Below are 25,075 nucleotides of genomic sequence, written 5' to 3'. Positions count from 1 at the left end.
AAACAGTTTATTGAGTAATATGATTTTTTTTCTTCTGTAAAACATAGGTTTTAAAAGAATTGGCCCCCTTACAATCAATATTTTGTCAAGGCTCCCCTGGGGAGGATTACAGCAGGTACATCCTGTAAAGTCTGTAAAGGTTGGCACACTTTTGGTGTGATCTAGGACCACTCAACAATGCAATGTATTTCAAGATCATTTATAGTCTTAGATTTGCTGTTGGTATCAGGTCCGGAGACTGAAATAATCTTACAACTCAAAGAAATGTTTTGTGTTTGATACATCATTGTGTTGTAATGAAAGCACACTGCTCCCCCATATGTTTTGTGTTTGATACATCGTGTTGTCATGAAAGCCCACTGCTCCCCCTTATGTTTTGTGTTTGATACATCATTGTGTTGTCATGAAAGCCCACTGCTCCCCTTTATGTTTTGTGTTTGATAAATTATTGTGTTGTAATGAAAGCACACTGCTCCCCCTTATGTTTTGTGTTTGATACATTATTGTGTTGTAATGAAAGCACACTGCTCCCAATTATGTTTGAGGCCAACATATGATTCAATGTTTGTTGTAGTTTGCATTCACTTTTGCTTAATTCTGTGAATGGTGCTAATATGTCTTGAGTTGACTGTATACCCACAAGGGTATTATCCGGCCTGAGATGAGCTAGTGAGACAGCACGACAGGAAGTAGACGAAGAAGCAAAGGAAACACAATCAGGGTTGTCTGTGTGGTGGAGAGAAAAACAAAGAGAGAAAAGATTGTGACGGAGACCAGGGGAGAAAACGAGTGACTGACTACAGGTTAAAATCTCAGTAGAGCATCTCGAGTTTACCCCCGCTGAAACCTTGGGCACAAGTAAACATACCAGGACAATGGTCTTTGGCCTTGTCTGCATCTTTCAAAGATGTCTTTTTGCTCCTGCCGTGGGCTGCGCATGCACACAGAACCAAAATCTTTGTACCAAGAGGTCAGAGGATCTGCCATGTGTCCTTAGAGCTGTCTCCATATGTAGCTTATATGGATCTGTTTATAGATTTTTTACTCTGTCAATGTTGTTTTGCCAGAACTGAACCTCAAAACCTTGTCTTCTGTGTAAAAGAAAATGAAAACAATTCACTTCAGAAAAATGTATAGGGGTGCCAACATCATGATACTTTTGAGAATAAAAATATATATATTATTTGAACTATTTGACACCATTTAACAGTTAAGTTCTTGCTCTGATCACTGTAATATGGTGCCTCCTTCCATGCAGTGTGAAAGCTTTATATTGTTCTATACTGTGAAAATAAAAACAAAAGTTTGTGTCATCAACACAGACCGAGCTATAAAAGCAGAAGTTATGATGTTAGTCATGTAAACAAGACATGGCAGGGGTCCAAATCCAGCCCAGTTCCTGGACAGTTGTATGGGTAAATGCCTGAATGGAGGGCTGATATGAAGACTTGGACCTCTGAGAATTCAGACAGTCAGCAATATAAACAATTTCAACTTGAAGGTCCCCCGCATTTGAGTTAGTGGGGAGATAAGGGGTGACCTTGGTGATATCAGACAGTGAGCAGGAAGTTTTTCCACTATTGGGCTGTGTTGTTCTTTGTATTTATGTGTTGTGTTTTTCTTTGCTCTCCTGCTCTGTGAAGACCTTCACTGTTAAATGCTTGACACTCATCTCACCTCACTACTTCAAAAATAAAAACACAACCACGTGTCCAATAATTTTGCTGGTTTAAATCTGTATACCCAGAATATTTACATTGGTTCTCATTCAACTTAGCTTGTTAAATAATATTTAAATCAAAATAAACAGGCAATCTCTGTTATGGATTCTTCACTTCCTGTTTAGTACTGTTGTCATGCCAACACACTGTTTGATCTCTCCTTTGCCTGGAAACAGAACCGATGCAGGGTGTATTTGTAGAAAAATAAAAGATAGAAACAGGAATGGAATGAGAGTGAGGGACGGAACGAAGGCAGAGACACTGGAGAGAGATATGGTAGATTGACATAATGGCTGGGCCATTCATTATGAACGTGTATTATTGAGAAACACCCAACAACACAGTGCAAACAATTCATTCCCTTGGAATATGGGAGAATGCTAGATTGGAATGGAAACACAAAGAAACGTTTTGATTCAATTTGCCCTTCTGATTGAGCTGATTTAAGCATTGGATTATCAGATAATACCTTCACGTTCTATTCTTAAGAATAAAAACACCATCACATCAACCATCCTCAAATGCCCTCCATAGAAGTTCACACAGCAGGTTTCTATACTTCAGTATGCCAGATGACCTCCATATTTAATAGCTACTAAACAACAATGAATATTTTTTGAATAGCCATCTGGAGGTTATCTAGCCCAATCCAGCCATTTTAATGGATGACCCTATCCAAAATAGCTCTTTTCACAAAGAACAGCTCTCAGAGTCTTTGGGATCCATAAAGCCTGTCTGAAAACAGCAACTTGCCTGTGAAGATGGTAAAGGTTCTTCAAGTGTATTCAGTGACCTTTGCTGATGAAAGCAGTGAAAAAGGTATTTTAACAATATCGTGATGCCCTTTCAGTATGAAAGACTGCAGTATAAGACACGCTGTCAGCTAGTGAACGCTTAGGGACAGGAAGAACCAAGTGTGTGGGTTGAGGAATTGTGGTAACCATCCTCAAGAAGCACTGCCCTTTTGGGTATGTCAGATGTGTAATTTTATTAGATATACAGTCAGATATCATTGTACTACTTCCCCATAGTGAAAATGAAATTAATAAATTAAACTCCCATAACTCTGCAGAAAACCGTAATATACTAATATTATTTTCAGGTAAAAATGGCGTGTTGCTGAAAATAATTCTGTAAGGTTCATGAAATCCCATTTTCGACAGAAAGTTTTTGCAGCAAGTGCAATTTAAACAGACATTGCGGTACACAGGAATTCTGAGAAGTGTGTTTGCCACGATCATTCAGAGATGTAAGCCTAGGGCCGGCCAACATACGTTGGCGCGTTAATACATACAAGTATTATTTATTTTATTGTTTGGGGATAAAAATATTTTTACCCCCGTTATTGATTTTCCCAATGCATACTGTGCTTACCCTTAGCATTGTAGATCACCCAAAACTAAAATGAAAATAATTACGATGAGCAGCGCATTCCCTTGGCTCTCCCTTTTTGATTGATGTGTACCATGCATTTGTCACAAACGGTTCGATATTTACAGATGTCTTAGTGACTACTAAGACATGTATTATTACAAAGTTTGGTGTTAATTACGCTTTATGGAAGCTAGCACAAGAAACTAGTACTAGTAAAAACAGAATAGCAAGTATTAACATTTTGAATAGTTACTTGTTAATAAATAATAAGTACTAGTATATAATCAATTGGAATAGTTACAAGAAGAGAATTACCAACTTATTAGTCGGTTCCAGGGAATAAAATGTTAAAACAGTTTGCCATTAAGTCACATCAGGTAGAGCAAAGCATGTAAACGATGGTGCTGTTAAGATCACTCATTCCATAACAAAAAACACTGCATTGTCTCGGATGCTGCAGAGTATAACTTACAGCATGGTCCATTTGTCCCACTTAGGCTCAGTCTGATCGGCATGGGCTGTTCATGGTTGTAAAGAAACACAAAGTGTTCATATTTCATTTGAAAAATATAACATTTTAATAAAGGCTACATCTCTTCATAATAATAATTACATTAAGTACACAGGCATCATTCCAATGGAGCTCTGTAGAATAGAATGCATAATTTACAGTTTATATACAAGTGGAACCAAAACACAAAAGGTAATGTAAAATATTATAGAACAATAAACATGATTCCAACAATACTAAAGGCATAATAATAAAAATCTCTTTTGAACATAAGCCCCTTTTGAAAATCAAGGGAGTGTGACCCTGACATCAGAGTCATAACACGGTTCATACCCATGTAGGCACAGCTACTGTACTCAGTTAAACACCACACCAGGCTCCTAAATGGCACCCTTTTCCATATATAGTGTACTACCTTGCACCAGGGCCTATAGGGAATAGGGTACTATTTAGAAGGCACTGTCATAGTGTGTTAGCATCATCTAACCTCTTCCTCTGGCAAAGGGTTAACAATACACACAGAACGCTCTGCTCAAATCAACACAACCACAGGCATACACCACTAACATAATGGGAGTCATTCTTTTTTTCAATGAAAAACTAAACATGTCTTGCACAGATCCAGGACTGGTAGTTCCTCCCTGTTTGTTCCTCCTGTCTTACTGGACAGGTCTAGAGCTGGTTCTTTCTTGCTGTCTTCCATGTGGGGTCTAATGGATACACTCATACCTCTGGTGTTGCCCTGGAGCCTGGACATGAGGATCTCATGTCAGGTGTATCCCTGCATATGCATAATTTCTGCAATTTGGGGTATTGTGGGCTCTGGGACAGTTTGCAGACAGAGATGGGGGATTATTCAAAGGGTAGTGTGGGCTCTATCCCTGTGCAAAGCTGGGGCGACACGAAGGCACTGAGATAAGACAGGAAACAGCACTGTGTTACCGGTGCTTCTCCAGAATGGGAACATAGAACATCACTGATTGGTCAGAACCTAAACATCTGAAACAGGATTTGTTATTTCATTTGAAACATTGGAGACAACATCCCCAATCCTTCCTGCAGCATGTCCTTCCACAGCGGTATGAGTCAATTCAATCTATTCAATCATGATTTTCAATAAATAAAGTATAAACTCTTTACACGGCATCACCTACATCTATGGGTGTTGGTAGAGGCAGGCTCAGATAAAGCACCAGACCCAACTGTTACCTCTAGAACGCATTAAGGTATTAGAAGTTTCCTGTCCCAGGGTAAAGGGTCATAATCCAACCCATTCCAAGTCTAGCCACAACATTTCAGACACTCTAACCATGATTCCTTGAGGATGGAGGGTCCAGACCCACCATTTCAGACACTCTAACCATGATTCCTTGTGGATGGAGGGTCCAGACCCACCATTTCAGATACCCTAACCATTAGTCCTTAAGGATGGAGAATCCAGACCCGCCATTTCAGATCTTCATTACTCCTGGTGGTTAGGGAGGACTTTTCTATTCCACCATCTTCTTTCTACATACTTCATAGGCTTCTTTTAAATTCATCTCTGGTCCTCAGTCCTGGTCTTAAAAAATAAGTCCCTGTTCCAACAGAGTGCGTATTAGGTGTCCTTGGGTAGGTTTAGTTCAGGTCTACTCCTTCTGTCGTTCAAGTGTGGTATCAGTCCACCCGCTCCACCTTGCCCAGGATCTTGCCCTCGTACATTGGCAGCATTGAGCTGTCGTCCCATACCTCCTCGAACACAGCTCCGCACTCAAACTCATCACTAGCCTTCTTGAAGTAGTACCTGGAACAAAGAGGGGAAAGGAGGGAGGGGCTTAGTGACTGCCAACACATCCTCTTATTTGAACCAGAGGATGTTTTAACATACATTAAATGGCACGCCCACAGTTCCTAACACAGTCACCTTGACAACATTTAAATTATGTGGTAAAACATGATCATGTTGAGTTATGATATATTTATTCCTGTGGGTCTCCTCCAGTAATGACAGGGTTATCCCATTGCCCACTCCAGCTAAAGGAGCCACATGCAGAGGTCAGGGAAGACAGCCACTGAGGTCAGAAGTCAGCAGAATGCCTGTGATCTACCATGCAGGGGTGGTTTTAGGATTGGATGGACAGAATGGGTTAATTTCCCCACCTTGGTGCTATGTCTCTTTAGGGGGCAGAGCATGTTGCCAACTGGTTCTGTCTCTTTTCTATGAGAATACCGCAGGGTTTTAATTTAGGAAGCAGGGGGATTTTCCATAGACATCGTAATTATGAAAAGGATCCATGATATTAGTGTTGGACGTTCGAAGTTTACATACATTAAGGTGCATAAACTCTGTGCCTCTTTGCTTGACATCATGGGAAAATCAAAACAAATCAGGCAAGACCTCAGATTATTTTTTTAGACCTCCAAAAGTCTGGTTCATCCAATCTCTAAATACCTGAATTTACCACATTCATCTGTACGAACAATAGTTTGCAATTATAAACACCATGGGACCACATAACCGTCATAATGCCAAGGAAGAACACATGTTGTTCCTCCTAGAGATGAATGTACTTTGTTGCGAAAAGTGCAAATCAATCCCAGAACATCAGCAAAGGACCTTGTGAAGATGCTGGAGGAAATCGGTACAAAAGGAGCCCCATATTGACACAGTAAAAGGAGTCCCATATCGACATAACCTAAAAAGCTGCTCAGCAAGGAAGACACTGCTCCAAAACTGCCATAAAAAAGCCAGAGTATGGTTTGTAACTGCACATAGGGACAAAGACCATACTTTTTGGAAAAATATCCTCTGGTCTGATGAAACAAAAATGTAACTGTTTGCCCATAATGACCATCTTTATGTTTGGAGGAAAAAGGGGAGAGGCTTGCAAGCCAAAGAACACGATGCATCATGTTCTGGGGGTGCTCTGCTGCAGGAGCGACTGGTACACTTCACAAAATAGATGGCATCATGAGGAAGGAAACGTATGTTTTCCTCTTGGGTCCTTTCTGCAGGCCTAGTGCTTAACTAATACTGGTCTTGGATGACTGTTTGGAATTGAGACATCAGAAAGGACCTCTCCGTTTTCAGGTGGAGACTCCAATACACCCACGTGAAAACGCACAGTAGTTCAGTCAACCACAGACATAATGTTCTCCTAGTCACTTGTAGAAAGCTGTAGAAGGAAGGGACCTGGCTAATCACCCAGCAGTTGGGGGGGTGGAGGACTCCGCTCCGCCTTTCCCATCAGCCATTACAAATACACTTGCCTTGTTAATGGCATTTCTCCCCCAAAACCACCTCTTCTCATAGAGGAAGAGAAAGCACTAGGGTAGGGGAAGCGTGTGTGTGTTTGGGGGGGTATTCTTCAGGAGGGGATGGGAACCAGAGGGTGGGGGGGGGGGTATACTTCAGTAGGGGAGGGGAACCGGAGGGGGTAGGGGCCAGTCATTAACTCTGTAATGGAAACATACCTCATTTTGCCCATGTGTGGAGGTGTGGATGTGCACATTGTGTGCCTTTTAATTCCTGAATGTTGTTTTACGACAAGGTTTTACAGGGCTGACGAAGTCATACAAACAAAGCTCGTAAAAAAAGAGGGGAAAAGTATTTAAAAAAAACAGTAATTTCTCACAAAAGAAAAACCCATACCATGTGGGGGTGGGGGGTACAGCAGGGCTCTCCAAATGACACACAGGAAGACTTCACTAAACGGGGGTAGAGCAGGGCTCTCCAAATGACACACAGGAAGACTTCACTAAACGGGGGTACAGCAGGGCTCTCCAAATGACACACAGGAAGACTTCACTAAACGGGGGTAGAGCAGGGCTCTCCAAATGACACACAGGAAGACTTCACTAAACGGGGGTAGAGCAGGGCTCTCCAAATGACACACAGGAAGACTTCACTAAACGGGGGTACAGCTGGGCTCTCCAAATGACACACAGGAAGACTTCACTAAACGGGGGTACAGCAGGGCTCTCCAAATGACACACAGGAAGACTTCACTAAACGGGGGTACAGCAGGGCTCTCCAAATGACACACAGGAAGACTTCACTAAACAGGGGGTACAGCAGGGCTCTCCAAATGACACACAGGAAGACTTCACTAAACGGGGGTACAGCAGGGCTCTCACAGTTTCTCTTTAAGTGGGAATAATAACAGTGTGGGGAAATAATCCATTGTTCTCTGGCAAACCAAGTATGGGTAAATAAGACGACATGAAAGAGACTAAGACAGGCTAGATAATTGTAGCCTTATTCCTGAAGAGGAAGGAGGGGGAAGACAAAGCTATATCCTAAATCTTCAAAGGAGCACTGCTCTTATTTGCTCAAAGAGCAGGAATGAGAGGGAAGAGAAAGAGAGAGTGAAGTCTTTCCACTGGAACATGTTTTATGTGGCAGAGATTTCAGTGTGCATCATCTGGCACCACCCACCCACGTAGGTATATGCTTATATTGACTTTGTAGTTAATATTGCTCTATCCCACACAAGGACATGGTGACTGTGTACACCACATGCAAACGGCCAGTGACAGAATACACAGCACCAGGGTACAACGCCAGTTCAACTGTCAATCAGCGGGACAGGGCCAGAAGGATACAGTGCAGAGCACTGCCTTCCTGTGTCACCCTGTCACTGCAAGAATGTAGGCTATCAAGCAATCCAACCTAATCAGGGCAAATGACCACTATCACACTCTCACATCTTTTGAACTGTTCGAAACTCGATGGTTGATTTAAACTTTGCTCTGCTTCACATTCCACAAGCAAATGCAGAGTGTCATCTCTCCTCATATAGTTAAAAATTAACAGCGCTGACAATTAGTCAAAACAATTATGGACAAAAATAGAGAGTTCAAAAAAATATGCAATATATATTGGAAATGTATAAATATATATTGGAAATGAATGTAATTTAGGTTACAACTAGGGCTACACGATATATTGTTTCAGCATCGATATTGTGATGTACACATCCACAATAGCCACCACGCAGAACGTGCAATTTAGTAAGGTATATATATATCAGTCTTCAATATATATTTTTTTGAAATGGAAAACCAGCATTATATCTGATAAGGTAATTTACTTTCATTTATGGGATATTGGATACACAGTTAATTATTATTATTATTTTTAACATGGTTCGTTGCTGCATTTAGTTGACAAGCAGGCTCTGCTTGCGCGTGACAAAATGATGAGCGAGGAACAGGCAAAAAAGGGCGAAATGGGGAATTTGGTTGCAAAAAGAAATGCATTGTCAATTACATGGAAATATTTTGGCTAGACAGGATGATGATTACCAAAAACAGGTACTTTGTCGAGAGTGCCTTGCAATTTTTGCCACAACACGAGGCCACACAACCAATTTGTTCAATCATTTAATACGGCACCACAAATCTTCCTATGACGAGTGCAAAGCATCTCCATGCCGTCCAAAGCAAAAATCTATTTCAGATGCATTTGCCACAATTACACCATACGAGAAAGATTCGAAACGGCAGAGAGAAATCACAGATTCAATAACATTTCAAGTCGCCAAAGACATGGTACCAATTAACACGGTTACCAAAGAGGGTTTTAAAAACATTATCCAGTCGCTTGACAAGTGCCATCACGGAACCATTTTTCTCAAGTTGCCATCCCAGAGCTATACGAGAAATGCAAGGCACAAGTTGAAACAGAGCTGTCACAAATGGAATGTTATACAGCAACAACGAACTTGTGGTCCAGCCGGACAAATTCAGCAGCAGCTTGAGTCGTTACCAAGCCTATTTTAACATCAGTGCCCAGTCACTAATTAGCACTGACCTGATTAACAAAATATTAGTAACAATTTCTGTTTGTTTAGATTTGCTTTTTTAGAACAGATCCCTGATTTAAAGTTGTCAAGATGTATTCATTTTCTTATGCATTCATTTCAATATCAACAGTCAAATACCAGCTGCCACTGATATTGATTCTTTAAGGTTAAATCTGAAATTAACCAGACGGGGGTTGTTGCCTCCACAAAAACTTGCAATGGATACAAAATCTCTAATGCATTCTGTTAAAGGTGAACATTTTACGATTTTCACCATACAAACACAATAAAAAATAAATAAGTGTTCACTTGTAGTGATACCATGGGCAGGATAGGTTCTAAAAATGGGAACCACATGTAGCATAACTACAACTAAAATGCCATAGCTTTTATCTACTCATCTCTAATAGACTAAGTATAGAAAGCTCCTCTCAGACAACCACTACAATAGGATACATAGTGAAAGTGTTTGTTCAGTCGGCTATCATTATAGCATAAGCAGGATTGGCTATAAAACAGTCATTCCAAACCCAGGGTAGCTAGGTTGTAAATACATTGTTTCTGCTATTCACCTTTTCGCTCCATTCGAGGGAGAAACCTAACACTTTTTGTCGTCTTAAAGTTCAACTTTGATAAACTTGAAAAAATATATTAATTCAGAGCATCAATTAATCATTAATTATGACAATTAAGCCATTTGATAGAAGAACCAAAAGTAACAAATTGTAGTACTAAAGCTTTAGAACATGGCTTGTGGAATCCCCAACAAGCATGGCCGGCGCCTGACAACATGCTATTTCAATAAACAACCTCCGCCTGAAATATGACTAGTAAATATCCAAACTGTTATCCCGGTGGGTAAACAAACTCGCCGTGTGTACTTTAATGTGTGTCTCTTTAAGGCAGGCCTGATAGCATCGGTGAGGAATTTGCACGGCTGGCCGTTTGTGTGAGTCTTTGTTGGTTGAAATGAAAGGGGCTGGGTTCAAAGCCGTGCGTATTAAGTGTGCCTTACCATGGAAATCAATACCAGATGGGACCCAAAACGATCCCGCTTAAAATTCTTTCCTCCTCCCCTTCCCATTTCCTTTCCTGCAAACCCATAGTGCTTTGCTGTGCCCCTCGCTCCCCCTCCATCAAACACAGGCACATCTTTACACACCCACACAACTTGTCTTAAGTCAGAATAATAGCAACTTGTGAGTGGATGGAGCTCTACAGAACTAGTAAATATTACTAGAACTGTAATATTAGGAATTACCATATTTTAGCGAGGAAGGATAACTGTCTAGGAAGGTGATTTTTGGGGGCAGTTTTGTGTGAGTGTGTGTTAAAGCATGATTTCATAATTCTTACTAATGTATGACATTAGAACTAGTGTGTGACTGAAGGAGTAGCTCCTGTTGATCTTACCTGTAGTGTCCCTTCTTGCGGAGCTGTTCTTTGAAGTGTCCCAGTGTGAGACGGTGTGTCTTCATCATCCTCCGATAGGGGATCTCCTCCCCACAGAAGAAGTAGGTCACCACCGTCTCCTTTCCCATGGCTGGAGCAACACGACACCCTGCCGCCACCTGGTGCTGCTGAAACCTGCTGGGCTCCTTCAGTCTGAGGAGGAACACAGGTATGAGGTCAATTAACTGCTAGGTGGATCGGGTCTGAGGTCGATAACCCGCTAGGCGAGTCGGGTCTGAGGTCGATAGCCCGCTAGGCGAGTCGGGTCTGAGGTCGATAACCCGCTAGGTGGGTCGGGTCTGAGGTCGATAGCCCGCTAGGCGAGTCGGGTCTGAGGTGGATAACCCGCTAGGTGAGTCAGGTCTGAGGTCGATAGCCCGCTAGGCGAGTAGGGTCTGAGGTCGATAACCCGCTAGGCGAGTCGGGTCTGAGGTGGATAACCCGCTAGGCGAGTCGGGTCTGAGGTCGATAACCCGCTAGGCGAGTCGGGTCTGAGGTGGATAACCCGCTAGGCGAGTCGGGTCTGAGGTCGATAACCCGCTAGGCGAGTCAGGTTTGAGGTGGATAACCCGCTAGGCGAGTCGGGTCTGAGGTCGATAACCCGCTAGGCGAGTCGGGTCTGAGGTGGATAACCCGCTAGGCGAGTCGGGTCTGAGGTCGATAACCCGCTAGGCGAGTCGAGTCTGAGGTGGATAACCCGCTAGGCGAGTCGGGTCTGAGGTCAGTGAGGACAGAAGTGCAACAGGACTGAATGGCTTCAGTGTGAATAGAGGTTTGTACGTATACAAGACAGTGACTAGAGAGCATCAGTTTGGTATGACTCTCATAACACAGTCAGGGAGTGTCAGGTGTCGGTGCGCGTGCACGTGCGTGTGCGTGTGTGGTATTTCTCCCTCCCCACACAAATGTACCATCATGCCAGTGGTAGAGTTAGAAAAGGTCAAGTACACTGGAGAAGAAGAAGAGGAGGAAGAGGGGAGGCGTACTCTTCTGACTGGTGCGTGGCAGGACCCGGGCTCAGGGGTGACAGCGCTGGACACACCCCACTCTCCACAGGCACCGGCTGGCTCTTCTCTCTCTGGAGGCTGGACGTACAGTGCCTGGAAGGGAACGAACAACGCTATTACAATGTGGAAAAAGGCTGATTTCCCCCTCAATTGTAGGGCACTGTTTAACACGGCAGGCGTAGGGGGTTGGACACACACCTCTGTTTGGGTGGGTTGGAGACGGACACCTCCTCCAACCTACGACAGGCCTCCTCCAGCTGGGCCAGTGTGTTGGGCGGTGGCAGGGGGGGCATGGCCGGGTCCTGGATGAAGGGGTGGACAGGCTGATGGGTGCGGTGGTGGCCGCTGGCGCCCCCGCCTCCCCACGTGTGCGTCTGGTTGGACGCCGCTCTGCTGCCGTACGCCTTCTTAGTGCTCTGTGTGCTGTGGCATCGAGACGAACAACCAATCAACGGGGAGAATGTAGAGGAGTGGGCAGGGCCAATTGTAGGGAATTGTACAAAACAAATGACAAATGTCTAATAGAATGTGAGTGATTTAGGACTACAAAGTGGCAATATGAGGAAAGGAAGTGATCCGAAGTGCAGTTCTTGCGGCGGCGAGAGGGCTAAGACAGGAAGTGGGGAGGCTGACCTACCTGTGGGGTTTGTGGTGCTTGCCTTGCCGGTCGCTCTCCAGGATCCACTGCCAGACAGTCTGGGAGCGGTCTGTACCGTCGCAGGGCAGCTGGAGGGGCCACACCTCGCCGCCCCCATCCTCACACACCCGCCGGGACAGGGAACTGGAGCGCCCCGTGTTGGCCTCGGCCGTGCTGCTGCCACATGATGGGGAGTCCCTGCCCAAGCTGCGACTGCGTGGGTACAGGGGGCCCCCTTCTGTCCCTCCAGACCGCACGGGACACAGACACGACACCTTCTGGGCCGCCTCCATCTCCATCTGCTCCTTGCTCTTAGGCGTGGCGTGGTGGTGGATGTAGTGGTGGTGGATGTGCTTAGTGCTGGGTCTGCCCAGGGTCAGGGCCCTCGCTGGGGTGAAGCCCAATGGGAATCCCCCTAAGCTGGAGGAGCCACTGGGGCTGGAGGCCCCGGGCGAGGCCAGGGGCTTGAGTCCAGGGCCTCCCCGGGGAAGGGGTCTGCGTTCTGGGGAGCGGGAGCGGGGTGAGTGGCGGCCCACTGCCGGAGGGGACTGGCAGCCGGGGGTCTTTAGGACGCGGGACAGGTGGTCATCCAGGATGGCCTGGGGGTCCTCGTCGCTGGATCCCGGGGGCAGGAGGGACAGGGGGTGGGGTGCTCTACTACCTGGCACCTCCGCCTCGTCCCTCTCCTCCTCCTGGACAAAGAACAGACCGTAGGGTTAGGAGAGACCTCAGCGGGGCTGACAGAAGACCTGTACTGAACCACACGCCTGATTCACCCCGCGGTCCAGCCAGTCCATGTCCCATATACACACCTCCTGAATCTGCTGCAGCCTCTCCTCCAGGGAGCTTATGGTCTCCTGCTCCCTCTTCAGCCGCTCCAGACGGGAGATGAGCTGAGCGGCGAAGGCGGCGGGCTCAACCGGAGTCATCTCCATGGGACATCTCTGCGTCCGCTATGGAGGGAAATGGGGGGGGGGGGTGTTACAAAGGCTACAGAACAGGTTGCGTCCTCTCTCCTCTTACCCGCGTCTCTGCCAGCCATCCTATCCTGGTCCCGGACCCTGCTGACAGTAACCCCACCCCCCCCCCCAAAGCAGTGCCCGCCCCCGGGTCTGTGGTGGCAGTTGGTCACAGTCCTCTGGAACCTGGGCTATCTGCCTGCTCCCTCTGTAGTGCAACCAAGCCATCAGCGCTGCCCCTCTGAAGTCTGCACACTTCAAAGAGCGCTCGTCAAATATCAAACACCCACTGAGGGGAGGGGCAGTGGCTTTACATCTAGGAATAAAGTCACATATCGACAGGGGGGAGGAAGGAGAAAAAGAAGGAAAGGGGGATTAAAAGGAGAAGATGGAGGCAGAAGGGGAAGGAGAGAGGGATGACTGAGGCAAAGTGAAAGAGAAAAAGAAAAATGAGGGAGATCAGAGAGGATCAGGGTTCATTTATTTCCACGTGACACACTGGGCACCTTTGAAGAACAGTGGGTGATATTTCTGTGTTGGGACTCGGAGAGGGAGGCGCGCACGGAGAGGGAGGCGCGCACGGAGAGGGAGGCGCGCACGGAGAGGGAGGCGCGCACGGAGAGGGAGGCGCGCACGGAGAGGGAGGCGCGCACGGAGAGGGACGTGGATGCTGCTATATCATGGGAGAGGGCAGCCATCAACCAAACAGAGGAACCAGAGACAAGAAGATAAGGTGGAGAGGACATCTAGAGGAGCTACCCCTGACCAGTCTGTATTTTATACATCTATCCCAGACCGGTCTGTATATTATACATCTATCCCAGACCGGTCTGTATATTATAGATCCATCCCAGACCGGTCTGTATACTATGGATGACTATAAAATTGAGTGCCCAGAAGAGGAGGCTGCTACCATTGCCCAGGTATCCCCTCACCAACATCTCTTCACTGTTCTTTGGCCTTTGCAATGCCCGCCTGTTACCAAGACCCCCAGTACACCCTGCCAGCCCACAGCCCATGACACTGCTGTTCCCTCAGATGCCTTGTTTTAGGGGAGGGGGTGAGGCGGAACAGGGCAGAGGGAGGGGGAAGAGTGTTGTGGGGTTTGGGGGGGGGGGGCACGCGCTGTTGGAAGTTGTCACTTTCCTCTGTGCTTGCTCCATTCATCTCCTGATCAAAGCTCTGCGTGTGCGCGTGTGTGTGTGTGTGTGCATTTACGTGTGTGTGTGTGTGTGCATGTGGAAGCGGTGGTTGATTCTGGAGCCTGGGGATAAAGCCGTGAGAGAGATCTCCTGCATCTCTCCATTCTGCGGATATTTGCATCATCAGTGTGTGAAGAGAATACGCTGGGTCTTTAGAATGCACCAGATAAACAGCTTAGAAACAGTCTCCCGCAGACTTCAAGGAGCCCAACAGGGCTGTGCACGTGTACGTCTGTGTGTGTGTGTGTGTGTGTGTGTGTATGGGAGGGTCTTTGACATCTGCTTTTCTCTCAGATCTTTGTTGTTGTTCAATGGAAGATGTAGAATAGTAGCTGGTTCTATACATAGAATGGGACCAGAATAGAGACATGGAAATGGATGTGTGGTATGTGCTATTGAAAAGCACTTACAATGTGAGGCCATAGGATGTTGGCGGTGCGTGCGCGTGCGTGCGTGCGTACTTACAGGGAAAGCAGGCAGGGAGACTTGGCTGTTCATCCTCATGTTGCGGTGCATCTCTCTCTGCAGGTGCTTCTTGGAGCCCAGCTTGAAGGGAGGGATGCCATCTCTGAAACCCACAACCAATCACACATCAATACATACAGCCAATAACACATCAATACTCAACACATCTAATCCAGAAGCGTCTCATTGGATATATACAGATATGCAATCACCCCCTATTTTAAGTAGATTTGGAGATTTCAGCTGCATCTAGTCCCTGCCTCCATGAAAAGGTCCCGTCAACACTCCCAAAACTGGGACAAGCTTTAGCAGTTAGCATTCATTATCCACTCGCTTGCCTTCGAATATCACTGCAATGACTAGAGATAAAACCTTCACCCATTGAGGAGGCCCTGTGTAGCTCAGTTGGTAAAGCATGGCACCTTCAACACATGGGTTTCATCATGACAGGGGCAGAACGAAAAAGTATGGAAATATACAATATATTAGTTACTGTAATTTACTCTGGACAAGAGTGTCAGAAATGCCTTCAAGGTAAAAGTTAGATTAAAACAAACTGGAGGAGACAAGATGCATTTAGACAGGAAGCCCAATACAGATATATCTTTGGTCTAAAACCCAACAGGTGACAATCACATTTCATCTTTTGAAATCAAATCTTTACACTAGATCTGATTTATTATAAATCATTTATATTAGAAAGGCGGAGTGAATGGTTGTATGTGCAACAATAAATACAAAGCAAAATCACTCACCCTCCATTTACACTACAATCTTAATTCAGCAACCATATTATGGTGCTTATCTGCCTGTGCAATCGCCAAAAAGCCATTTCAACCCTGTCTTTGCTGACCTAGTGGAAATAGAGCTATCTGATCCAGGGCTTTTCCTAGAGGCAGTTCACTTCACAGTAACCTACAGCAAGACTCGGTGTTCCCTGACCTGCTGGGCCTTCCCTTTACACTGCAGTCAGTGACATAGCCTGGCCTGGCCTGGCAGTAGAGCACCTGACTGCTGCTTTTCTCACTGTTGCTTTGAAATCCCAGTCATGCGCGCCACACACACACAAACACACACACACACACACACACACACACACACAGCTCCAATCGTCATTTGGCAAGCTGCGCAGCAGCCTGCCTCTGATCTCCCCACATCAAAAGGCTGGTTTGTAAGATAAGGTAATGTTTGAAGTCTGTGCTGTGCGCAGTTGCATTCCCCAGCGTCCAAGCAAATCCATAAATAAGATATAAGCAGAAATCCCCCACCCCCCCCACCTCCCCTCCGCCTACCGCAACCTTTTTTTTTTTTTGGGGCGCCGCCTGGTCCTTTTAACCGCCATAAAGATAGATATTCTAATCATAAATGGGGCCAGTCAAACCAGGAAGGGTTTGTGTGCCTTTTGTTGTCATTGTCGGGCTCAAAGTACAGTGCTGGATACTGGGCTGGTACTATCTAGGCTCAATGCCGGCCCTTTGATTAGGCTCGTCTAGATGGGTTGATAGATAAGTCCGCCTTCCGTGCAGAGTTAGTCTCAAATCACTAAATCTTTATAGCCGCCATTTTATATTAAACATTTGAAACGACGTATATGGCTTAAAAAAAATAAAAAAGTTATTTCAGTTAATTTATATTACAGGCTAGATACCTCAGCTAGCTCATGGTTTACAGCTGCTTCGTTTAGCCAGTTAACCATTCTGGTGCCCTGTTCACAAATATAACAGAGCGTGAAAACTGTCTAGTGTGACTAAAAAGTACAAGGTCATCTCAAACAGCTGACATTACTGTCATCTGTCATGAGTAGAAACCACATCGATGACGCATCACTCCAACCACATCAGCGTGACACTTCACTTTCTCATGTTAGCAAACTCCAAACACACAGCGGCTGGCTCGCCCGTCTTAAGGCCGGCGTGGTGGGTCCAGTGAATAGCATGTCGCTGGTCTCGTCCTAGTTGGGAGGAACAGCCAGGCTCCTTTAATATGTCGCTCCTATTCTCTCATCCCTCCCGGCCCCCCCTCTCTCATCCCTCCAGCTAAGCCTCCACAGCCAAACAATGGGCTCTAAAACCATTGAGCTGAGCCTTTCATCCCACTGCACTTTATTTCTCACTCCAAACACATGTCCGCCACTCACACTGCTGCCTGGGCTGGTGCAGACAGAGGGGCGGTTGGGTGGGCAGGTTTGTGTGGAGGCCGGGTCAAGAGGGGACCCTAATTCTGACTGTGTGTTCCAGGTGAATGGTTCCTAGGAAAAGAACCACCTTAGAACCCTTTTAACACAGAGCCGGACTCGGATCTATGTTACTGTGACAGAAACTTCCTCCGTACACTTTCAGTGGGCCGGGAGCTTCCAAGAAATTCCAAACTCTAGAAACGTAACGCTTTCGCAGTATGCCCATTCGTATCAGAGAGACGCACACTGAACGGGTGAACCTGCACACACACACACACTGAACGGGTGAACCTGCACACACACACACACTGAACGGGTGAACCTGCACACACACACACACACACACACACACACACTGAACGGGTGAACCTGCACACACACACACACACACACACACACACACACACACACACACACACACACACACACAGAACGGGTGAACCTGCACACACACACTGAACGGGTGAACCTGCACGCACACACACACTGAACGGGTGAACCTGCACGCACACACACACTGAACGGGTGAACCTGCACGCACACACACACTGAACGGGTGAACCTGCACACACACACACACTGAACGGGTGAACCTGCACACACACACACACACACACACACACACACACTGAACGGCTGAACCTGCACACACACACACACACACACTGAACGGGTGAACCTGCACACACACACACACTGAACGGGTGAACCTGCACACACACACACACTGAACGGGTGAACCTGCACACACACACACACTGAACGGGTGAACCTGTACTTACACACTGCTGTCCGTCATGGACATGGAGTCATCCGTCATGGCGTCACTGGACACCTCACTGTCGTTGGTGCTTGTGGCCGGGGCAAACGAGCCCACGTGGTATGGATTGACCGGACCCCCTCGTCTGTGGGAGACACAGTTAAATACAGGGGAAGGATTACTTGATCCATTCAATACGGAGTACCAGTAGGTTACACGGTAATCACCATTCATTCTGTACTGCCTCCAATAACGGCAGGACCGGGTAGTAGATATTTGGGAATCTACGCTGCCAAACATCCAGCATGAAGAATGTGAGAGGATTGTGTGTGTCAGTCAGTAATGACTTTACTTCCACCAGGCCCCAGGGTTTGAGGAATGTGACAGGGCGCTCTGTGGGGGCTTTCAACCCCCTTCCCTTTCATGTCCCTCCCGCCTCTCCCACCCCCTGGGGAGAGGAGTACAGCTGTGTGAGCAGGGCCAGGGGGACCAGGACACCCCCCCCCCCCCCCCCCCAATCACCCCAGGAGAGGCCTGTGTTAGAGTCCCTGCTGCTGTAACCCACTGCTAGTACCATATCAGTACCCACTGGCCCTAAAACTGGCCTCCTTTACTGCTCACCTCCTCAATGCAGAGCCTGACTGGTAAACGTCACTCTACCTGACCTACTTCACAGCCCATCTCGTCCTGCTGTGATGCATTTTTGCCCCTGGTAGAGGTAGGAGGAGGAGAAAGAACCTGACCTCACAGCCAGGGCAAAAAAAAAAAAAGAAAACAGAGCAAGGAATGAGAGAGGGAAGAAAAAAAGAGGAAGTGTGAGAGTGTAGGGATAGGAAAGAAAGGAGAGAAGTGAAAAGGGGGAAGCGGGGCCTCTTCTTTATGAGCTGGCCCACTGGCAGGAGAGAGAGAGAGGCCCAGCATGACTAAAGCCTTAGGCCCCAGCTCCAACCTGACCTTCAGAGTAGCTCGCAAACACTCAGGTATTTAGCACAGCTGGCCTCACATTTTTCCCCTCCCTCTCTCCCGCTCTCTCTCACCCCCTCATTCATTATTTTACTTCTTTCATGATGAGACCACCACCCCCCTCTCTGTCCTTCTCTTCCGCTCTGGCAGTAAACAACAGACAGAGACAGACAGAGAGACTCCTGTGGCCTGCTGTCGCTGCCATGTTATTTCTCTGAATAACCTGATTCGGGGAGAGGACGCAAAAGAGGACAGATAAATGAGTTCCACATGACAGGAATAGAAAAAAAAAAAAAGCGACAGAGGGAGGTCCCCAACTCGCTATCAGAGTGGGAGTAAAAGCAGAACAAGTACACCTGAGCAGATACTGGAAATAGGGAGGTCAATCTTACTGTTGGATCTGAACTTGTTACAGGGACAAAAACCCATCCTCTCATTCTAAATCCACACATGGGGCAGGCTGAGTTGGTAAAGGTGTTCTTCCTAGCCCCTTTCCTGTAACGTCCTTAAATTCTGTGGATGCCATTGAGCCCAATCAGAGCCAACAGTCACAACAAAAACACCAAAGGTAGCCAGATCCCTGTCCCTGCAGACCATAAAACCAGCCTGGCTCTAGGGGTGTAGTCATTCCACCAACAACATTTTGAAGTTTCACAGCATGTAGCCTACACAAAGGATATTACCAGCATATGTCCAATAGAAACTCTAAAAAGTTTGCCGCGACAAATTTAAGTTTGGCGGAATGACTATAGCCCATGCCTTGCTCTTAAGCAATGTCACACGAAGGGGACTGTCTGAAAGGTCAATGGCCATTAAATCATGACAACCCTTAGTCCTTTGGTTGGGTGTCATCAGCAGATCCCTCCTACTACCACCCTCATCCACATGCAAGTCCTCACTAATCAACGCGTAGTTGGAACAGCACCAGTCAGATCTGACCCTCGTTAAGATAAGCCAGACAATTCTATATAGGACAAGTTATAACTGAGGGGTGTCTAATGAATGAACACCAGTGGTTTATTTTTTCCATAACAAAGGTTACATTTCAACTACTGGATATTGGAGATCTATGACCATGGGCTCCACATAAGTGGGGACAGCACAACTGCTCCAAAGAAATTCCAATTATTGTGCTACTATTTGCCATTAATTCCCATCCTTAAGAACTGCCAAAGCAGAGTGTGGCTGAGGCAAAGCATAGCACAGCAGTGGAATCATGCATTATTGGCTGACAGGCTCGGGCCGGGGCCAGGGCCAGGCGTGCTCTGAACCTCCCCTGGAAGACGATCCCTCTATCTGCGGAACTATTTCAAAGCTCCGGAAACAGAGGCGAGCCAGCTGAGCTGAGCGCCAACAGAGGGCTGCGCTCGTAGTCTAGAGAACATTTATGAAAAGAGAAAGATATATACAGAGACAGAGCAAAACAGAAAGATTTAAACTATCTCAGCTCCCATACTGAGCTAACACAAAGCCAGGCGAGATGAAAACGCATCTGGAAAATGCATTTTCAGACAGCAGCCTATAGGCTCTCTGTGTTTGATCCTAGATTATGATCCATTACATTAAATGAGGACCATTCATAGTAGCCTAAAGTCACTGAATTCCACGACAGACACACTCGTTAGATGGATAGAAAATGCCAAATGTCTTACCTGTACCCCTTCTCCATCACTTCCATGGTCCTCATAGACACAGTCGCCCTCAGCGCTTTGGCAGATAGTCCAACCACAGAAGCCAGCGCTTTGGCTTTAAAATCATTACAACTCCACTCCTCTTCCTCATTAAGTGTGGGTAGGTATCCACACACCAGCTTCAAACTGCCTAGCCCATTAGGGTTGACATGAGCAGGGTTCTCGCCCCCACTTCTCACATATTCTAGGTAAATGTCAGAGGTCAAGAACATCTGGTAGGCGCTCTCCTCCATGGCAGACTGGATCTCAGTCTGTGCCTGGTCAAACATAGCAGAATCAATCTGTTGCTTCTTGATATTATCCCGAATGAATGTTTTGGTCGCGGGCTTGAGCTGCTTGGCAACTATACTGCTTGTGTCAATATAGCGTTTGTAAATAACTTTGGCAAGTCGCAGCGTTTTGGTGTCCTTAAGGTCCATCTGCCTAAAACCATTGCAAGCGAACCAAAAGTCTAAAGTGTCGACGCATTTCTCGCGCTCCAGGAATGTCCTAAACAGATGAGCACCGTCTTGATCCCCAAGAAGAGAATGCAAAGATTTGGTCCACCGGGCGAGTGGAGAATCTGGTGACGCGCTCCCCTCGGGCTCCCCGAGTCCATCCTCATTCCTTCTCGCAGTGGAACTGGGAGAAGCCAGTAAAAGCGCTTTGGTGGCGGTACCCAAGGGTCTCATCATGGCGAGTTTACCGGGGAAGCACGGCGGCGCCTCGCCCTCCTCCCCCGGGACGGGGGGACGGGGAGCATCTTCTCGGAAGCTACTCGCGTTATGATCCGACATAAGCGCTCTGCTCATAGCTCCGAAGACAGAGGCAACAGAAAGCCTGTGTGTTGTTCGCCTCCTCTGAGCTCTACTGTAATCTCCTCACTCTCTCTAGTCAGCGGGGGAGCTTCTCTGCCCGTCTTCTCTCTGAAACAGAAAGTATTGATCTAATCAAACTCAGATCCGCCCCAAAACTTCAAAGGCAGACATGCAGTCGAAGTATTTTCAGATTCTTTAAATACATTCTGAACAAGAACGAGAGATGAGAATACTGCAGGATATTTACATAAATAACCCATTCATTAGATTTTTATGGCGCGCTCGCTTTGACATAAATTAAACTCCATATATTTCAGAAACAATGTTGGGATTAAACATTAAAATAAATTAACATGACAGGTCAGGTCAGAAAGTTAGCAGGATTAGCATATGCTCCTAAAACAGCTAGTTTTAGCGAATGGTGCTCCCAACCGACCTCAAGCTCCAATCATCACGACCTACATCATTACTGAATAGGAAAACAATAAATCCTTAACGACACAATAAAAGAAAAACATTTACTGGGCGGGAATACCAAGTAGCCCCAACTGAGTACAATAGGTTATACGTTTATAAGAGAGATTTGTACATAGGGCGGGCGGTGATAGTGAGTCTGAGTTATCGTGACCACCTACACAATTACCTGACCATCAAGCCCATTCTGAATCTCAACACACCGTAGCGAGCAACACATGTCCATCACACGCACTATCGTCCAACAAACAAGGCGGGCAACTGCACTTTCAGTTTATTGGTGTCACAAAACAGCGAAACAGTTACAATGAACAAACTACACATTATGAAGACACTGCGATACTGCTATAAGTCTTGCTCGGAATAACTGATATACAACTGAAATTGCCGTTTAAAGTGGCTAAGCTATCAAATTCTAGAACATCTATGTGAAAGTCAGTTACAGCTCCACAACTTGCAATTATGAAAAATATACAATATAGCTATACTCCAGGAGAAACCGGCTACTGTCAGAGGCATGGACCGAGAGCCGACTACGGGTGGCTGCTACCGCTTGTAGCCTTGGATGATCAAAAGTGGGACTGGCTGAAGACAAATATACCAAATCTTTTGCTTTGCAGCGAAATCACAACACTATCAAATGATCCCTTCAGATTTAATAGCTTTTGTATACAGCCACAGAAAAATCTACATCCGAATCGTTTCCCCTAGACTTCCATTCGCTAAACTCGATCGACATTAGCCTACACCGCTGTCTTCAAAAACGAATCGAGATTTTATTTCAATCAACTGCCCCAGAGACAGAACAATGTACTGTACATCTACCTACCTAATTCCATAACGTCCGTGTATCGTGGGTAAAATGGGATACATTGCTCCATTCAACATCCAACCCCAAGTACTGCATCTTCAGATCTCATGGGGGAGGAATTCCAAGTAGCCTAGGCTTCTTCTGTGGTGATTAATAGTCCGCTAAAAAGCCTATAAAAGTTTTAATAAACCTCCCAAAATACTAATCGCAAGGAAAAAATAATAGCACAGTCTACCGAACAATGCATGCTTTACTTCAGAATATAACAAACGGAGTCAATACCATACAGCAACGTTTACTTCAAAGCAAGTCAACAGAACATCAAAGGAACTCCAGTGGGGCCAGCGCAAGGAACACTTGTAACTTACCATCGATCCATTAGTTTGGTCTTCTAAATGTATCCGTTTTATATCCACAGAAACAAAAATCACACTATTCGACAGTCACCTTTACAGTCCGACTTGTTTCGTTTTAGTTGCAATTTCTTTTTTCCTGGGAAAAAACACTGCTTAGTTTCCCCCTTTTCTTCCCAAATGTTTCAGGCTGCCATGCCATACGGTAGGTCTCTCCTGTAGGCTATTCCAATACGTTCTGGGCTCAGGGTGTAACAGCACACTTCAAAGTAAGGAACCGACAGCCTAGTCCCGAAAGCTACATAGAAAACAATACTCTCCCTTTTCCTTTTAAAAAGAACACATCGCATTGAAATTCACCCACACAGATTAATGCTGTATCTTTTCATATTTTCTGAGGGTGAGGGACTAATGACCGCGGTGCACATAAATAAGAGCGTCGTAATATTTTTACGGCGATTTTACAGATCACAAAGTTACAACAAAGTTGTAAGGACCTTATCAAAGACAAGCAATCTTGGGCCAACTCCCCGAGGCTTTGGAACGTCAGAAGTAACTGATCTGCCGCCCCAATAGCATTATCCCTGCAATCCCTCTGTTTCTACATAAACTTTAAAGAGGCAGGCCTCTTTTTTCGAGTAGTGCCTTATTAACCCGTTTCTATGGGATGCATAGAAAGCGCAACCTTGCATATAGATAATCTGTCTGTAAGTCCCCAAATTTAGTCTAATACAAAACTATCAAAATTGAATGGGGAAAAAAGTAATTATATAATTTTTAGGTGACATAGTGAAGTTGAAGTGCATATCATCTTTTACAGTGCTTTCAAGATCAGGAAAAGGTAAAATTATTTTTAAGGTCCAATTTGCAATAGTTACTGCTGTTTAACAGCCCTTTCAATTTACAGCACATTAGTCCTGACCTATCTATTAATAATAATAACGTATGAAGCATAGCTCTTTGACCTTAAAACAATTATCTTATCCAATATTTAACCTTATCTCACAATAGAGAAATATTTACTTCATATAAATCTCAGACTAATAACCATTTAAAGTAATGTGTATAGAGTGGAGGCAGTGTTCTTTTGTTTCAGCATTAACCTCTCATCTTTTATATCAATAATCTCCTTTATACTAGTGTTGCAGTTGCTCTACTACCCTGGCACGCAATGTTACCTTTTATAACGTTGGTATCAATGTCCAGCTTTATGAGACGAGGCAATGAATTTTTGAAAGAAAACTCATATATTTTACCCATAATGCAGTCTTTGACCAGTGCATGCAGCTGTGTGGTCTTGTTTTGTCTATCAAAGACAGATGAACAGACAGTGGTGTCATGGATATCTGGATGTTAATTTACAAGACTGGCTTATTTGTCTCCTCTGGGACTCTATACCATAAATTATAGAGCTACTGTGTAAAGTTTGACTTAATATGTTTGGAATAACTGTTAGTGAGGTTTTCAAATATAAATGCCTGTCATCAGAGAGGACTTTGAATAAGACGCCTGCATAAGCAAGTGTTTTTGGATATCCATCTATCACAATGTTAAACAAACCCTATAACCCTTTGTTAACCAAGTTGGTGTCACATACAGACTTTAGCAGGTGCAATTTACTTTGCAGTAAAATGCTTTGTAAGGTAAAACCCCATCCTCATGGAAGCAGCCCATATACACTGATGAGCCAAAACATTGTGACCACTCACAGGTGACGCGAATAACATTGATCATCTCCTAACAAGGGCTCATGTCAAGGTCTGGGTAGATTAGATGGTAAGTGAACAATCATTCTCATAGACAACAGGTTAGATGCAGGATAAATGGGCAGGAGTAAAGACCTGAGCGACTTTGACAAGGGCCAAATTGAATTAACCAGACTGGGTCAGAGCATCTCTAAAACGTTAAGGCTTCTATGGTGCTCCCGGTCAGCAGG

At 45.6% G+C, this 25,075-nt stretch overlaps 1 protein-coding gene across 2 annotated transcripts; it reads right to left on the bottom strand.

Moving 5' to 3' along the window:
- Positions 1-3,649: 3,649 nt before the first annotated feature.
- Positions 3,650-23,579, bottom strand: axin2 (axin 2 (conductin, axil)). Of its 2 annotated transcripts, XM_010897381.5 has the most exons (11): positions 23,155-23,579; positions 22,805-22,956; positions 20,666-21,609; positions 18,073-18,195; positions 15,115-15,217; positions 13,301-13,441; positions 12,489-13,180; positions 12,050-12,274; positions 11,831-11,944; positions 10,806-10,997; positions 3,650-5,389 (listed from the first exon to the last, which is right to left on the bottom strand). In XM_010897381.5, exons 3-11 carry the CDS (start codon positions 21,493-21,495, stop codon positions 5,263-5,265), a joined length of 2,547 nt encoding a protein of 848 aa, XP_010895683.1. In that variant the 5' UTR covers positions 21,496-21,609; positions 22,805-22,956; positions 23,155-23,579; the 3' UTR covers positions 3,650-5,262. The 2 variants fall into 2 exon arrangements, with proteins under 2 accessions (XP_010895683.1, XP_010895682.1); XM_010897380.5 differs by lacking the exon at positions 22,805-22,956.
- Between the last annotated feature and the right edge of the window lie 1,496 nt (positions 23,580-25,075).

This window comes from Esox lucius, chromosome 11, assembly GCF_011004845.1.
Source record: "Esox lucius isolate fEsoLuc1 chromosome 11, fEsoLuc1.pri, whole genome shotgun sequence".
Classification (NCBI taxonomy): Eukaryota; Metazoa; Chordata; class Actinopteri; order Esociformes; family Esocidae; genus Esox; species Esox lucius.
Note: the sequence above shows the minus strand (reverse complement) of the source record. Positions and strands in the feature narration are given on the sequence as shown.

Bases quoted from the DNA above. Each gene is read 5' to 3' on its own strand.
- axin2 (XM_010897381.5), bottom strand. From the start codon at position 21,495: ATGAGCAGAGCGCTTATGTCGGATCATAACGCGAGTAGCTTCCGAGAA. The intron at 18,196-20,665 runs GTAAGACATTTG...TGTCTCCCACAG, and splicing joins GTGATGGAGAAGGGGTACAG to ACGAGGGGGTCCGGTCAATC. The intron at 5,390-10,805 runs GTAAGATCAACA...TCTTTGTTCCAG, and splicing joins CGCAAGAAGGGACACTACAG to GTACTACTTCAAGAAGGCTA.